The sequence below is a fragment of the Mauremys reevesii genome, linkage group 3, assembly GCF_016161935.1.
Source record: "Mauremys reevesii isolate NIE-2019 linkage group 3, ASM1616193v1, whole genome shotgun sequence".
Taxonomy (NCBI): domain Eukaryota; kingdom Metazoa; phylum Chordata; order Testudines; family Geoemydidae; genus Mauremys; species Mauremys reevesii.
The window spans coordinates 2,790,878-2,808,063 of NC_052625.1; the positions used below are offsets into that span (position 1 = coordinate 2,790,878).

At 39.3% G+C, this 17,186-nt stretch overlaps 1 protein-coding gene across 2 annotated transcripts in view; it reads left to right on the plus strand.

Annotated features, from left to right (window-relative positions):
* ZC3H6 (zinc finger CCCH-type containing 6) overlaps window positions 1-17,186 on the plus strand; it is a 60,594-nt gene that overhangs the window by 21,931 nt on the left and 21,477 nt on the right. For both annotated transcript variants that reach the window (XM_039529730.1, XM_039529728.1), the window contains exons 2-5: window positions 6,022-6,205; window positions 10,369-10,491; window positions 12,322-12,577; window positions 15,244-15,359. In XM_039529730.1, the coding sequence (XP_039385664.1) occupies window positions 6,022-6,205; window positions 10,369-10,491; window positions 12,322-12,577; window positions 15,244-15,359 (679 nt within the window). The remainder of the gene's footprint in view (window positions 1-6,021; window positions 6,206-10,368; window positions 10,492-12,321; window positions 12,578-15,243; window positions 15,360-17,186) is intronic.

Consider the following 17,186-nt stretch of genomic DNA (forward strand, 5'->3'; position numbering starts at 1 on the left):
GAATTATCCCAAAAATATAAAACTTTTCTTCATGGAGGACTTCTGGGAACTATTCATGGATTAGACCTCTTCATTTCACCACAGTGAAGACAGATTAGGCTTGTTTTATTCCTTTCATCCTTTGAGTTCAGACTCTCTCTGCTGGACTATATAAGCATGGCATTCCAATCTTGATTTATTCAGTCTCCATCTGAGCAGCTTTAGGCTCATTGCTGTTAAGAAACAGTGTTTGAATGTGGGAATTTTATCTCACAGACTGCTGTACTTCAGATTATGTGTATTTTTCAGTAATCATAACCTGTTGACTTTCCTTTTAGAGCAGCCTGAGGATCCAATATGTTTAATCTTCATTCCTTCTGGTTCCCTTTCCTCAGAATGTGTGTCACAGTGGCCTAACCCTGCCTGCCATTATAGCACATAGTATACTGTTCCAAAAATTTCGGTGAGAAAATATATATATTTACAATACTATTCAGCTCCTTAAAAATAGTTTGAGTTCTTGATTAAAATGGCTGGGTGCAAATTAAAATGTCCTGCATCATCTCTGCAAAGTTACCTTGGTCACCAGTTCACCAATAAAAAGAGAAATTAAGATCCTTCACACAAATCCCATGTGTATTATGGTGTCCTTTTCAATGGAACTAAGTTATTTGGACAGTCTCTTAGAACTCTCTCTTGGGGTTCAATCCAGTCTGAACAACCTGCTTTCTCAGTATTGCTTTTTACTCAAGGATGAAAAAACATTGTGACAAAAATATAGATGAGCTCCTTATGGAATATGCAGTCATTCCCACCATCTTGTTTTACTGAAGTTAGAAAGTATTTTTCCAGCTTTGCAGGATGGAGGTCAACATAGATCTTCCTTCCTTTCTTCAACACAAAAAAAGAATCTACTCAGGAATCTTTAAAGCTTAAACATTTGACTTTCTCTTCTGGACCAAGTCCACCTCAGATGCATTCTGTGTTATACAGAAATTGGGTATCTTATAAAATTTAAAGAGATTGCTCCTCTTTACCATATTTGCTATATAAAATCTAGACATAAAAACCAAAATCCCGATGTCACCCTCAAAACATCATCCTGATATTTTTTCACATCATTTATGGTCCCAATGAAAACAGATGAAGTATATCTGTTTTCAACATATGTCTGTAATGGAAGCAAAATTCAAAATGGAAAATATTCCATAACTCATTCAAGAAATGGCTTCACTCTGTTATTCTGTTCCATAGATCTGAAGAAATTAACTTTTGTTTTCCCATCTGATCTCAGCTCCATCAGTCTAATTTCCTGCATTTAAAGGAAAATGCCTCTTGATGTCCATGTTATTTGGTATTTCGTCTTTTCCTGTAATGTGCAAGGTGATGTAGCTCATTAAGATAGCATTTACATCTGTTACTTGAATGACCTGCTGCTGAAAATGTACTTAAAGGCAACTTTTCTTCACGTAGTCAGTTCATAATTAAACAAAAATCTTGTGCGTACCCTCTGGACCATACCCATTTTGGAGCTCATTTTTAAGACCACTCAACTGGAAATTCTCCCTTTCTTCTAATTTCTAAACATCTAGATTTTAACCTTCTGTTCCAGTGTTCTGTACATGTAGTTTCCTCCCAATATCTGCACTTCATACTTGTGTTGGCATTGTGCATATAAAAATCCTGTGGACAACACAGCATCCCTAATTCCTTCAGTTTTTCCTTTTAAACAAATGACACTAATTTACCTTAGCCTGATGTTGCCTTTAAAGCAATCATCAGTGCCATTGGAGCCTTCCATAAAATTAACAGGACCATCTCATCTCATTTCACATCAGGAGCAACAGATGAACAAACATGGCTTACATAAACTGTCTGGGAGGAATAAAAAGCATAAATGTGAACCATGTGGCCTTTCATTCATGGAGAGGCAAAGTCCATCTGTCTATTGGAGCAATATACACCAAGGACATGGCAGTTCTCAAATCCGGCTAGCTCAGTTGCCCAAGCGTGGCAGCGAACAAGTTGGGAATCTTTGATTCATATATTCAGCAAGCCATTTTCTCTCATCTGAATTTATTTGCAGCTGAGAACAACAGGGATTGTACTTGTTTTTTGCTTTTGACAATGGTATACCTAGGTATGTTACATGGACACTTTCTCCTTTCAGTGGACAGATATACATGTCTAGACTTTCCTTAGTTTCCTCTTGTTTGAGAAGATAAGACTGATCATCTGTAATCAGATATAATCTATTTGTTTCATAGATCTCAGTTTTGTAGACTTATAAAGATAGCAGTCTGCTATATTTGGAAGTTTCTAGTTTTTCGCCAGCCATGTTCACCTTCTCCACCATTTCCCCACTCAGACTCTGAGTCTGCTCCTTCAACAACCTGATTATTGAGAATTTGTCAACTTTCTATTAAAATATCAGAAGTCTTCCTTACCAAGAACATACAAGACTTGGAAGACTTGTTGACCTGATTCATAGACCTGAGCCTAAATATGTTCGTATTGTTTGTTAGAGACATCCTGGCCTTCGTAGGAAATCACGCCTTAGGTACTTAGGGATACATATACATAGTCCACAGCAGCAAGCCTCTGAGCCTGAGTCTACAGATGTGGAACTCATTGCTAGCACTCTAAAAATAGCTTTGTAGAAGTGCTTTGAAGTTGCAGCTCAGCTCTGAAGCCTAGGGATTGGGGGTGGGCTTCAGAGGTCAAGCTCCAGCCCAAACTGCAACTTCAAAGTGCTGTCTACACAGCTGTTTTTAGAGCACTATCACAAGCCCCTCAAACCCAAGTCTGTTGACCTGGGCTGGGAGGGTTGCTGCTGCGGGCTGTGTAGAGATACCTACTATGTTCAGTCCACTGTCCCCAAGATTCCTAGTATCGGCCTCATCCCATTTCTTCCTGGCTGGTGAACAAGAGACACTCCCAGTGGAACTATAACGCTTCAACCTTAATAATGTGGTGGAGGGCTCACTGTTCATTTGATTCTCATTCTTTATAGCAGTGTTGCAGCAGTACAGCAGAGGATATTTGAAATCAAAGGGGGGGGGGGGAAAGCTTCCATGGTGGTGGAATGAGCAGGTCCAACCCATGAATAGTGTCCAGCCCACTGTATGCCCTGTATAATGAAACATTAAAAAATACAGGTAAGAAAACATTATTTCTTTTTGTTGCTTCGATAAATGTCACTTGCTATTTCAGCTGCTTTAAGGACTCTGAGTTTGTCTTTAGTATTAGTTGAGACTTCATGGATGGTGTTGCCAATGTGTTGTCCCTTTCAAGATTTGCACATAGGTATCCTGTAGCAAAAGAGGGTCTTGGTTATACAGTAACTGAGGCCATGGACTTTTAGAGAACATGTAAAGCTGAAATTATCTCTGTCTGTTATGGGAAAGGTAGTGTGGGTATGCCCCACTGCATAACATAGTATGTCAGCCCCATCAAGTTTTGCTGTGTTCTTCCTTACCTGTTTCCATTGTAACTGACCAAAAGGTTCCTGAACAGGCTGACACTGTGCTGTCCCAGAACAAGGGCAGGATGAATCATCCCAACCTAGCTTCTCTGCATCAGGTAGCGTGGTTTTTGGATGGTCAATGTACATGAAGAAGAGATCATGCTCTCAGAGAGTTTATTCCATCCTGAATAACAGCAGGAGATCCTTGATGCAGAAATGCTGTGCCACTAATGGGAAACAATTCTTGGTGTCAGCAGCACCACTTACCTCCTAAGGCACCAGGAATATCTTCTCTCAGTGAAGATGTTGCGCTTGTGTCTCAGCTCCCTATGGGGACATTTTGCAGCCATCAATGCTTTCCACCCCCCAGTGGAGATGTGTTCAGTCTTTACCCATCCCACTACTGCAAGGTTCCTAAAGGGCATTATGAAGACGTTCCCTCCAGTCTCAAAACTGGTCCCAATCTGGGATCTAGCCCTCATCCTTTCTGCCATCACAAGACCACCATGTGTATCCTAGGTCTCCTGTTCCCTCCTGCAGTTTTCTTTGAAAGTTGCCTTCTTGACTGCTAGTACCTCTGCTACAAGGATAGGGAAGCATGTAGCTTTTATGTATACAATTTTTCACAAGGACAAGATTTCTTTTCAGCTGTATCCAAAATGCATACCTTTCACTTTAACCAAACTATTCGCCTTCCACTGTTTTACCCTAAACCTCACTACAGCATAGAAGAGGCAAAACTCTATTCTCGAGGCATGCACCAGGCTCCAGCCTTCTACCTGCACAAAACAGCACCCTTTCAGAAGTCTCTAAGGTTGTTCATTATTATTGCCAAAAGATAAGTAGATTTCCTCCTGCATCCTCTTTTGCTAGGATCTTATAAAAACCCCTCCTCAAACTATTAGGGCTTACTGTACGAGAGCCCTTGGAGATATGCAGAGCAGCCACTTGGGGCTTCATTCATACCTTCACCACACAATTGATTCTGGCTTTGGCTGGGGATGCCTCCTTTGGGTTTAGTGGTCCTCCACTCTGTAGTACAGCATATTTACTTGCACCCTCCTCTTCAACCAGCACTGCTTGGAAGTCACAGTGAATACCCCTGGGAACCAGCACTCAAAGAAGAGAAAGGAAGGTTACTTACCTTTTAGTAACTGGACTTTTTTGAAATGTGTGGTCAATGGCTATTAGCTGAGTTGGTCAGGGATGCAATCCCATTTTTGGGTGTCCCTAAACATCTGACTGCCAGATGCCAGGAGGAGAAAATAGGGGTGGATCGCTCCAAAATTACCCTATTCTGTACATTCCCCGTGAAGCTTTGGTACTGGCCACTGATGAAGAAAGGCTACTACATAAGAACGGTCAGACTGGGTCAGACCAATGGTCCATCTAGCCCAGTATCCTGTCTTCTGACATTGGCCAATGCCAGGTGCCCCAGAGGGAACATACAGAACAGGGAATCATCAAGTGATCCATCCCCTGTTGCTCATTCCCAGCTTCTGGCAAACAGTGGCTAGGGACTTGTCGGAGCATGGTTTTGCATCCCTGCTCATCCTGGCTTATACTGTCCATTGGTCTGACCCAGTGTGGCAGTTGTTAAGTTTTTATGTCACAGTAGTGTTCTTTTTCTAACCTAGATAGAGTTAATATAGTGGAATGTGTGAAATTGGTCCACCTTTAGTTGCTTTGTTTAGGACTCTTAAAACCAGCTTGCTTCTTTGAATAGCTGCTTTAGCATCAGTTATAGGGCAAGTTCCTATATCCTTACTTATGAAACAGTTCCTTTGTCTTCAGGGGGACTTTTCACATGGGGTCAGCATTGCAAATTTGCTACAGGAATGGGCCCAATCTTGGGTTTATGATAAATTTTGTTCCTAAAATGAAGAAAATTCATTCATATGAAGTGTAGTGTTTTCTAAGGGTGGAAAGCACTTCCACTTTATTGTTCAGTCCCACTTACTACTCAGCTTTCTAAGAGCCTTACTCATCTTTAATTTATGCCCTGACTGCGCTACATACACAACAAAATTAGGGCTCCTAGTGGTAATACTGTTCTGTAATTCAGTGGAAAACATTATTATAGTTTGTAATGTAAACTGGACCGTAATTCTCTTTGATGGTGAAAACTGTGGTCCGACCAAGGCTCTAGCCTGGTTATGAAACATAATTAAAGACCCATTGTATACTACAAATCAAAACTGGAACCAAACTAGGACACACTTTGTAGTTGCCAGTGCCATGATGTGGCTGTATTCCTAATGTAGAGAAGACCTTAGTTATGAATGGTTTAAATTTGTCATTTTTATTTGTACATAAAATACTTCTGGTATTGAGGCCAAGACCAATTTATGATTTGGATACATTATTTAAACTATGGGAGAAAATCATAGCAACTTTTTTGGGTGAATTTTAAAGATTTATTGTTTAATAAATTTAGTTGAAGGAAAGAGACTTGGTAGTAAAAAAAAATCTTTATTGACTTTTATTGTTGAAAATGTGCAAATGAGCAGTTTTGTACTACATGCTTTTAATTTAGGAAATTCATATTTAATCTAAATCATACCTTTCCCATACAGGGAAGATGGTGAGCTAGAAGATGGTGAAATAGATGATGCAGGTTTTGAAGAAGTTCAGGAAGAACAGGAAGCAAAAGGGGAAGATAAACAGAAAAATGAAAAAGCACATAGAAAATCACGAAAGAAACGCAAAAAAGAAAAGGAAAAGAAAAAATCAAAAAGGAGAAGACGGGATAAACATAAGGTTAGAAAATGTAAACCAAAATATTGGATATTACTACTGTAGCTACACAGTTTACCTTTTCTTATCCAGGAAATTGGACAACATATCTGAAAGTTGTTTCATCCCTAAGCACCTAGCACTTCTTTGGACACTATATGAATGATAGAAAAAATTGGGCAGCTGTATGAAAGGCCCCTCAAAAAAAGTTTATCATGGAATTTTGATTTAAAATACTGGGTTGTATTCGCTCTTAACATAAACAAGTGTAATTCCACTGACTTCAGTGACAGTGAATTTGTCCAGGACAAGAGATGGTAAATCAACAATTTCTCTGGCTACTACACTGCAAAAATCACAGTTTCAGAAACTCAGCAGCTAGCTTTTTATAACCTCCAAATTATTAATAAAAGTATTTCAGATAGTTCACTTTCATTATATTACTACTCTATTAGTCCCTGTTCAGGTTTAGGTGAGTTATAAATTGTTAAAAATCTCCATTTTTCTTCTGTTGCTTGTGTATAGTGGGAACATTTTGGCAGCATTCCAAAATAACTGAAAACAAATATTCTAAAAAGTAGGCCACCAGCAGCCAGAGCAGCAGCATGCACTGGCCTGGGAGCTGTCAGAGCAGCTGTTGCAGAAGATTGTGGTGGAACTGGGCTGGGCTCTGCTTCTCCCACACATCCTGGACCTAGCACATGGGGACCCATTGTCCCATCTCTCCTTTGGAGGCACCACATGGGGCAGAAGCTCTCCCATATCTGGGCATATAGACTCATTGTGAGCAGAGTTAGTTGACTTGGTGCTTAAATGCTGGTTGCTACCTGAAGCCTTAGAGGTGAAATCCTGGCTGTCTTCAGTGGGACCAAGATTTCACACTACAGCTCCCAGGCTTGCTACCACTAAGGCTGCTGAACCAGTGGTGGCAATGGTGGGAAATCTTTAGTGAAAACATCTAGTGCAGACATCCTTGAGTATGCATATTACATCCTCATACCACTCTGAAATTTAACACTGAATAACACAGAAACAAGTAGAGGCAGTGTAATTATGCCTATCTGCTCAGGACTTATGGGGAACCTTGGAGATTGTGTAATGTTTTATTATCCATGTAAATTACAAAGATTTCATAGGAGTTCTATTTTATTTAATAAGTGATAAGGTATTGACTGTCCTTTGCACATAATCTGGTGTAGTCATCAGAGTATTTCTAAGTACTTTACAAAGGTTGGAAAGTATACCCATTTAATAGAGAGGGGCAGAGAAGGGGGGGTTAAATGACTTGCTCAAGGTCATTCAGAGACAGTAGCAGAGCTGGAAACAGAATCTAGATTTCTTGACTCCAAGTCTCCTGCTCTTAACTATAAGATAGCATTTCCCAGTCTCACTTTATTTTATTCCTTACCTTTTTGCTTCATCTATCAGAAGAATTTTAGGACTGTGAAGAACTAAAGTAAATTTGGTTTTAATTATAAAGTTTTATACAAGATCTGAAAGGTACAAATTCTATTTTTGTGTTTAAAAAAAAAGTAATTAAAGAACAGGACTAAAGCTACAAGCAGGTCTTCCCCTGACCACTCCCTACACCCCGCCAGGGGCGGTGCTTCCATTTAGGTGACCTAGGCAGTCGCCTAGGGTGCCAGGATTTGGGGGGGTGGCATTTTGCCACCCTTGGTGGCGGGGGGTCCTTCCGCGCTCTGGGTCTTCGGCGGCAATTCTGCGGCGGGTCCTTCACTCGCTCCAGGACCTGCCGCCGAAGTGCCCCGAAGACCGGGAGCGCGGAAGGACCCCCTTGCCGCAGAATTGCTGCCAACGACCGGGAGCGTGGAAGGACCCCCGCCTAGGGCACCAAAAACCCTGGTGCTGCTCCTGCATCCAGCACAGGGCACAAGAAGCACATCACCCCTCTGCGATAAATAGCCTTCTCCTGCTGCAAATGTGTATAATAGAACTTGTTTTTTCCCCCTTTATACAACAACTAGGAAACCATACTTTTTGTATGTTAAAAGAAAGTTAGGTAGTTTGAAAAGTCAAGCACTTGAAAGTTAGAAAATGCCAGACTTACAGTTGCCTGTGTAAACTTAGTTCTGCTTCCATGTACATTATGCAGTATTATTCAGTCTTTAATTAAACAATCACATGCAATTTTTTGCATAGGACTCCACTGCAGTTCACAGGTGGGATGCGGGGGGTGGGCACAGTTAAGGTTGCATAGGCAACTGTAAATCTGTCATTTAGTAACTTTCAGGTGTTTGATTTTGCAACCTAATAACTAAATGTGATCCAGGGATGCATAAACAGGGAAATCTCAAGTAGCAATAGAAGTTGTTTTACTTCTGTATTGGTAGTGGTGTGGATGCTGGTGGAATACTGTGTTCAGTTCTGGCGTCCACAATTCATGAAGGATGTTGATAAATTGGAGAGGGGTCAGAGAAGTAGCACAAGAATGATTTTAGCTGTCCCCATTCCCTGCCTACAAGCAGGACTCCAACAATGTCTCTCTGACTCTGCTGCCTGGCTTCATGGAACAGTGCAGTTAGCATGCATTGTTGTCCCATTTAACTGCTTTTTCGCGAAGGAAACTGGAGAGAGGGGCATTTGCAGAGAGATCCCAGCTGGGCAGAGAGATAAAACAAAATGTGAGGCGCCTGTCTATAGCAATATGATGTATTTGATGATAAAAATTATGAATTACATGGCCTCTTGGAAAGCGCTAGATGCCATTGTTGTGCTATTGCAGATTCCACAGTACCCTGATTGAAATTAATAGATTGCACGACTTGGAGATATTTTAGGCTGTCTGCAGACTAAGGAATCAACTAGTGAATTGTTTAGTGCATCAGTTTAGTCAGTTGTTTTCAGTGTTCTATCATTAACTGTAAGGACAAGAAGCTGATTTTATAAATGAAAGCACAGATTTTGAAGCTACTTATTGGAAATCTTTGATGGGGCTGCTCAAACAAAATAAATTCTCTCTTTTAGTCTTCTAAATGAGTCTAAACACATACAGGTCAGCACATGAAGAGGGAACACAGTCTTGTGTTGTCATATCCCTCACATATAAGGTTCTAGCCATAACTCAGATTTCTGTTAGTCTCCAGCAGATGGAGGACACATTCTTTTCCTGTAATAATAACCTTTGGGGGCAAAGAAGCAGGCCTCAGACACTTATAAGAAGGTGTAGTGATCAGTTGCCACAGCAGCACATGTGAGGCACTGACAGCTTGGGACCTTCAATCACATCAGCAGCAGAGGACCCAGTCCCTTCCTCTTCCCCTGTGCTCCCAACCTCCTTATCAGGTTTCCAAAATGGCTGAGAAGGAGCAAAGGTCAGGATCATTCTAGCATTACCAGACATTTCTGCCTCAAGTGCAGGGGCAGCTTACATTCCAAAGGGAAAATTAGGGAAGAGTGTCCCCTCAGAAATCCCTTATAGGGAGGAAGCTCTGTGAAGAACACTTCCCCTCCTCTTGCCAGGGATTCAGCCCCTCTAGAGTAGGAGGGAATTCTGAAACTACCCAAATGGATTACGACCTCAGAGTCCAGCAGCCTCACTCAAGGGCAGCAGCTCCAGCCCCCAGAATAAAGGGGTGGTTATAGTACAGATGCAGTCCCAGCCCTGTCCCTGCCCTTAGGAAAGGCATTGGTACAGGGAGAGCAGGAAGACCCTCCTTCATCGATCTAAGCACCATGGTCTGATCTGCAGTTTAAGTTCATCTCACCCCACAATTCACCCTCCTCCAGGAGTCAGGAGCAGCTCTGAGAACAGAGGGTTCTCCGTGGAAAGAATTCATCCTCAATGAAGCCAGAAAAAGTACAGACTGTTCAAGCAGCAGCAGCACTGAGAATAAGTATCCCTGCAGTCCTCCCTGGCAGCCCTTGTAGAACGCAGCACTCCAGCCCCCTAAAAATCATGGGAAAGATTCAAGGGCATCTTATTGGATTTAGGTCTTCCTAGAGATCCTTACCAAGCATGATCAGATCTGACCCCTCTCTGTCAAGGCAAGGAAGGGGATTAGTGGCAATAAACCATACGCCTTTTTAGATTGCCCCTGAAAGCAGAGAGAGAGAGTAGATAGTCTGATTTGATATCATGAGCTAATATTTTTATATTATATACTAATTAATATATACAGTCCTTTGTATAAGAACATTACAGAAGTAACATTGGTTTTCTCTTTCAGCATAATTCCCCCTCCAGTGATGACAGTTCAGACTACAGCCTGGATTCTGATATTGAACGTACAGAAAGACCACATAAGAAGGGAGTTGGTTTGTACAGAGATTATGATAGCTCATTCCTTCAGGTATAACTTATAAAACTGATTTTTCATTTCTTCCATTTATCCACAATTTTTAAATAATTAGTACTGTGCTATTTATAAATCCATATGTTCCTAATCCATGCTCAACAAAGATTCCATTCTGGCAATATATTTAGATCTCATTTCTGTTGGGTAAATTTCCAGATGTACTACTGTATTACCTTTTTAATGAACCTATACAATTTTAGAATAACTCTGATTTTACAGCTTAACATTTCCTGAGCAATGATACAGGCAAGTGGGAGTATCTTTTCTGCTATCAGAAAAGAAGGTGCCAATGGGAATTAAATAACTTTCATTTCTGCCCATTTCCAATCCTTGTAGGCTTTTTTTTTTCCAGGGAGTAGTTGTAAGAGGACCCCTTCTATAGCTAATATGGTGGAAATGGGCTGTGCTTCCGTGGATATGGCAGTAATTCTCTCTAGAAGCTACCAACAAAAATATACAGCTTGCATGCTGTTTGGGCTGTTTGGGTTTTTTTTAGTGTAATTTGTCCTGGCTTTTTCAGTTCAAACCGTCAGATATCCCTTTAGAAACCAATGGAAGTAATTGACTCTGCCTTTCCCCTGAAGGAGGGACAGAGGAGCTGAGGCATTGGATCTCTGACTGAGAAACTGGAGAAGGATAGAAGACTTTCGTCAAGACTTGAGTGCAAAACCTCTTCAAAAAACCTTTTGGAGAGCCTAATTTATTTATATCTCTAGTAGTCTAGTCATCAAACGCAAGAGTCTGCCTGCAGACAGTGGAAAAAGGGTGTAGCTGAGCATGTTTCGTTCTGATTGGCATCACCTTGTCTGATTAACTGAGAGACAGACACACTCACTTGTTTGTATCAATGTCGTCATGCTATGGGAAAATGTTAAGAAATATGATTTTACTTGAATTTTCTAGATTTTACTGTAGACATAATTCTTATTAACAATTTTTTATTGGAATATCACATTTCTCCTTTTCCATCAGATTCTAAAATACATCTATAATTATTATTTTATTTAGATGGTAGTTTCAGTCATATCAATAGCTGAAAAAAGTATGTTTTTTACTTTCTATAAATCTAATGTTTGTTTGTTGATCAGTACCTGAGACAACCTATTACTTCTCCCATGCTTCTACTACTGCTTTGGTAATTACAACTAAAATTCAAATAAATATTTACATAACTGTTTCATTTTAATTCACTGTCATAAAAAATCTGTTAGGCTACAGCTTTTTCTGATAAATTTTCTTTTTTTAAATACATTTGATGATCATCTATATGTAACTTACTTTTCAAGTAGATTGATCATAGTAAAAAATTTGATATGCTACAAATTTTGTATTTATACAAATAAATTTAAAATATATTTTGAACTAAGTACATTGCCAAATCAGTTTAGGTACTAAATTTTTGTTTTGAGAACAGCTTTTTTTCAAAATGGAACATCAACAGACATTTCCATGACTTTTAACTTATTTTGAAAGGAATAACATTCCCCTGACAGTGCGATATTACAAAGGAATTGTGGTAGCAGATCAGACTCATGTCCATTTAGTCCATTATTCAGTCTCAGACAGAGATTTGTGTCAGAAGTCCTGAGGAAGGCGTAAAAGCTACATAATGGACAATTATAGTATAATGATCATTTTGTTACTGAATAATTAAATTGTACTTTACAACAATGACGTTTGCCTGTGCAAATCATGGAAATAATGAAACACTTGACAGTAGAACAATTGTGTAGAAATAATCATTTTAATAAAGTGAGGGCAAGGGGGAGTTTGTGAGAGTGAGATGTTAAATTGCTTCTAATTGTGACTACCCCTTTCATGCAGCATGGACATTTATCAGGAAACTACATGACTTCCCAGAAGGCACAACATAATAAAAAATTAAAAAATAAGGAATATGATGAATACACTAATTACAGTGATGATAACTTTGGTAACTATAATGAAGAAGAAAAGGAGGAGGATTTTGCTGATCAGTTAAAACAATACAGAAAAGCTAAAGAAACGTCAAATACTGATTTAGGAGCTCCATTTCCTAAAGAACCAGTGAAAAAACAGGGGATGAAAGGAATCCAGAAAGGTACGGTTTGGTTTAATAGCTAATTTAGTTCATTTGAGAAACTTTCAGAATGGGATGGTGTCCTACAAATGGTGAAAAAAATTAGACAAGGTAAGTTAGGGTAATGTCTTTTACAAGCTTGTCTCTTTCATCAACAGAAGTTGATCCAATGAAAGATAACACCTCATCTACCTTGTCTCTCTCATATCCTAGGACCAATACAGCTACAACAACTCTTCAAAATTATAGGTCATACCCAATTTTTCAGTAGTTGCTCTTAGTTTGAGTCCAGTATTTCAGCAGTCTCCTATAAGTCTTGCTGGTTTTTGACACCTGAACTGTTTTTCTGATGACAGCATTTCTTACCTATAGCTGATAGGATCCATTGTTTTTTGTTTTATCTTCTCTTGGTTTTTTTGTCTTCCTCTTGTTATCTATGGGTTGCTTTTTCTTGTCTTGCTTCTCCCGTCGGTGCATCTTGCCTCTACTATCCAACTATCGGAGCTGTACAAACAGTAGATGGGTGCTGGTAGTTTTTCTACCAAAAGGCATCTATGGAGTGTCATGCTAGAAATTAAATGCAAAGTGCAGACCGTAACTCTCCTCTTCTTATATACAGCTAGGAAACACATATCAGCAAGTATCATACTTTATCATCAAAATAAAAATGACAGAGTCACAGATCAACAAGGAGTCCGGTGGCACTTTAAAGACTAACAGATTTATTTGGGCATAAGCTTTCGTGGGTAAAAAACCTCACTTCTTCAGAGGTTTTTTTTACCTATGAAAGCTTATGCCCAAATAAATCTGTTAGTCTTTAAGGTGCTCGTTGTTGTTTTTGTGGATACAGACTAACACGGCTACCCCCTGATACTAGTCACAGATCAGTGCTGCATATCCAGGTTAATGTTCCTTGTTCTGCAGTGAATAATGTAATTTTTGTAATAAGTTAACTCTTGCCAGTTGTTGTAAATTATATAAGTATTTGAGTAGTAGTATTGCTTCAGAATTATTTTCTATATGATGTACTCTATGAAAGTGTCATACATAGAGCTGGGTGGGAAAAATTATATTTTGATTAAGGCCAGGTTTGTAAAGGTATTTAAGCACCTAAATATGCAGATTGGTACCTAACAGGATTTTCAAAAGTGCTTAAGATGCCTAACTTCCATAGGCATCTAAATACATTTAAAAATCTGGTCCTTAGCCATGGTCATGCCCCTTTTTGTTCATTTTTTCAAGTGTTCGTATGTTCAAAATTTTGTTGAATGCTCATGGAAAATAAATATTGGAACTATACGTAAAACAACTTGATAAATTAATTATGCATGACATTGATATTATATAGCATCCATTTAAGAAATTAACCTCGGAGGTTTGTGAGTAAAGGAGGGAGGGACTAAGGTAGTTATGGAGAGGGAGGTTAGGTGGAGGGGAGAGGATGACTAGCCTTAGAAGGTCCATTCCTCAGTAGGGGGGCCTCTGTTTTGGAAGGGTTGCAAGGGAAAAGATGGTAATGAAAATAACCTGGTTCTAAAGCATGGGTGGTATCTAATTCATAAAATTATTTTTTCACTGTTGTTGCAATTGTTTCATTGGGGTTTATTTTTAGTTTAAAATAGGTATAAAGTATCTGTCCACAGGCTTTGATTGATCTGTCAGTTATTTAAAATCACAAAATACAAAACCAAAATGCAATTTTATTGAATATTCTCTATGTAAAGTTTTTCAAGTTTCACAAAATTTCAGAAATTGGTAGTAATGGTACCTCCAATATGGTTCCCTTGACTAGCAGGTTATGGGCACTTGAGTCATGTGGTTTTGCTGATGTCATAAACAATTCTTCTTACCCAACTAAATAGGAAATACAGTGGTTAAAGTAAATTAAATGAAGAAAATATTGGATTTACCATTTATCTTACCCAGCTGTTCTCTGGGAACATTTCTATTCTATAATTAGGCTTGGCAGAATTCAATTTTTATTTTTTAGAATTTTGAGAGATAATTTTGATGTTTATTTTTAAGCGTTTATTTTACCAAATTTAAATATTCATAGTGGATGGAAATTGGGAGTGTGTCATGTAATTGGGAGAGTGTAATGACAGTAGACATTGAGATTCAAAAAGTTAAAGCTTTATAACTGTTAAACACAAATTTTCAACATTATATGTCAAAATATAGAAAGTAAATAGCCTTAAATCAAACTCTTATGTTCTCAAGCAGCATTTTTCTTTCTTTGACAATTTGTAAATTTTGATTATTATCAATGGAAATGTTTACCCTTGGTTTTTGTGTGTACAGTGAAATTGACGTTTATTGACATTTACCAATAAAAATCTAATCCTTCCAAGCCTATTTATGATTATAGTGATTGCATCACGTGTAGGAGAGAGAGATCTGTGGGTGCAGATAATAGTATTTTGTTATGTGCATATAAAGGTAACATCAATATTTCAGTGATTTTTATATGTACTCTTCAAATATTAAGGGTATTTAAAGGGAATTGATGTTATACATGATATGTTAAGGAATTTAGAGCTGAAATGTTGTATCTATATAGTAACTATATCTACTCTTCTGGTTTCTCATGTCAGTTAAGGAGGAGGCCACGTTAAAGAGCTTTTTGCTTCTGAAGAATAGTCATTTTTCTTTATGAGGTATCTGAAATATGTTTTAATATTTTTCAGGTATTGCACAAAGGGGTTTTGGTGTTGGTCGAGGGCGTGGAATTCAGAAGAAGTTGAAGCGTAAAGATCGTGGAAGGGGGAGAGGGGCCAATAAAGGACCTGATGGCTTTCAAGAGGTACATGGAATTGAAGTGAAAAACACATACATGTATTTGCAAACACCTGAATACTCCTTGTTAACAGAGATGTAGACAGAATTGACTAATTATGTTTTCTACCTATTTTGTTCTATTCTCCAGAGGTTAAGCTAAGAAAGGAAGTTCCTAGCCCATCCAGTTGAGAAAATAGTCTTGTTTAGTCTGCACCCAGAAAGACTGAAACAATAGTAGCAAGAGAATTATAAACTTCACTTTTTAATGGGATGTTAACTTGGAAGATTTATTATCATCTTAATTGAGGATTAATTCAGTTCTGAGGAATTGGCTTACCTGCTGGCACCAAACCACTGGGGTTTTTTTTAGCCAGCATAATTAGATTGGGAAACTCGATTCAGTTCCTAGCTGCCTACTCCCTCACAAGTTTTTCTCACTTTCATCTAAAATAAAATGTTAAGACTCTAGTCAGTGTCAGCTGTTCATCTTCTCAGCTGTCAGGCTCTCTTACTCTATTCTTTAAACAGCCTAAACTGTGGTTCCTTTTCAAGTGATGGTCCTTATGTATATTCTATACATACCCACCATACACCTGAGTCTAGAATTTTTTAGTAAGCCATGTCCATTGGTCCATACATGTGCTATAGTTCTCCTCATGCTCTGAACTGAGGACATAAGGGATGATGCGGACCAGTGCCTCTGCAGTTTCTTCTTACCAATGCATGGTCTGAGTCAGAATCTTCTGTGTCCTCAGCACCTTCAGCTACTGCATCATTTCTGTAAATATACTGAGTTTGGTTTTAGTTTTTTTCTTCTTTTTAGACTCCAGTATAGTGTAGTTAGTTAGTTGTTTCCACTTTTTCCCCACCCCAGGGAATTTTTCTCCACCGGGGGGCAGTGGAGAAGGTATAGTGTATGATGTGCATGTATATCCCATATGTGGAATACAGATAGGGCTCATGCGTCTCAAATATTCTCCAGTTACAGGTAAGTAACCACCATTTATGGCTCTTTCCCACTCCCTGGCTGCAAACTGGATTCTTGCTCAACTGGTTCTACAGGACCCCATTCAACCTGGTTCTATAGATAGAATAATGAAAGGAGCATGTACCATAATCCAGTTAACTCTCCCTTGTGGAGAAGGATGCAAATGAAGAGACAAATACAGACAAGCCCTAGCAGGACAGGAAGAAGAAAGGAGGAGGGAGACCCATTCTTGATCTACATCAGCTAAATTTCTTTATTTGTAAATCAAAAGAAGGGCACATGGTTCATATCTCTCAACATGGAAGATGGTTGCTTTCATGTGGACATTCATTCATCCTACAGATGGTTCCTCAGATTTCTGATAGGACCAGAGTACTACCAGTTCAGAGTACTTCGGTTTGGGCTACTACCAGCACCCAGAGTCTTCAAGAAGGTCCTCTCCGTGGTGGTGGCCCAGATGAGATGAAACAGCTGTTCCATCTTCCCATACCCGGACAATTGGCTCCTAATAGGCAGATCCAACCAGGAGGTCCAGTCGGCTGCCCTGTCCTTGTTCTGTCTTCTGGCATCCTTGGGGATCTGTGTAAACAGAGAAAGGTCTACTTTGTCTCCCACAGAACTACTTTATAGGAGCAGCCCTAGACTCAATCTCAGCAAAGGCCTGTCTCCATATGGACAGAGCACAGGCCATGAACAGCCTGATAACACAAGTCACCCTCAGACCTTGTCCCTCTTTCCCTGCTACGTCACATGGCCTCATGTATCTGTGTAACACCATTCACCAGGCTTCCCCTCCATTGCCTACAGGGCTGGCTCCAGTCTGTTCATTCACCAGATAGAGACAACAGGAATACCAAGGTAAAA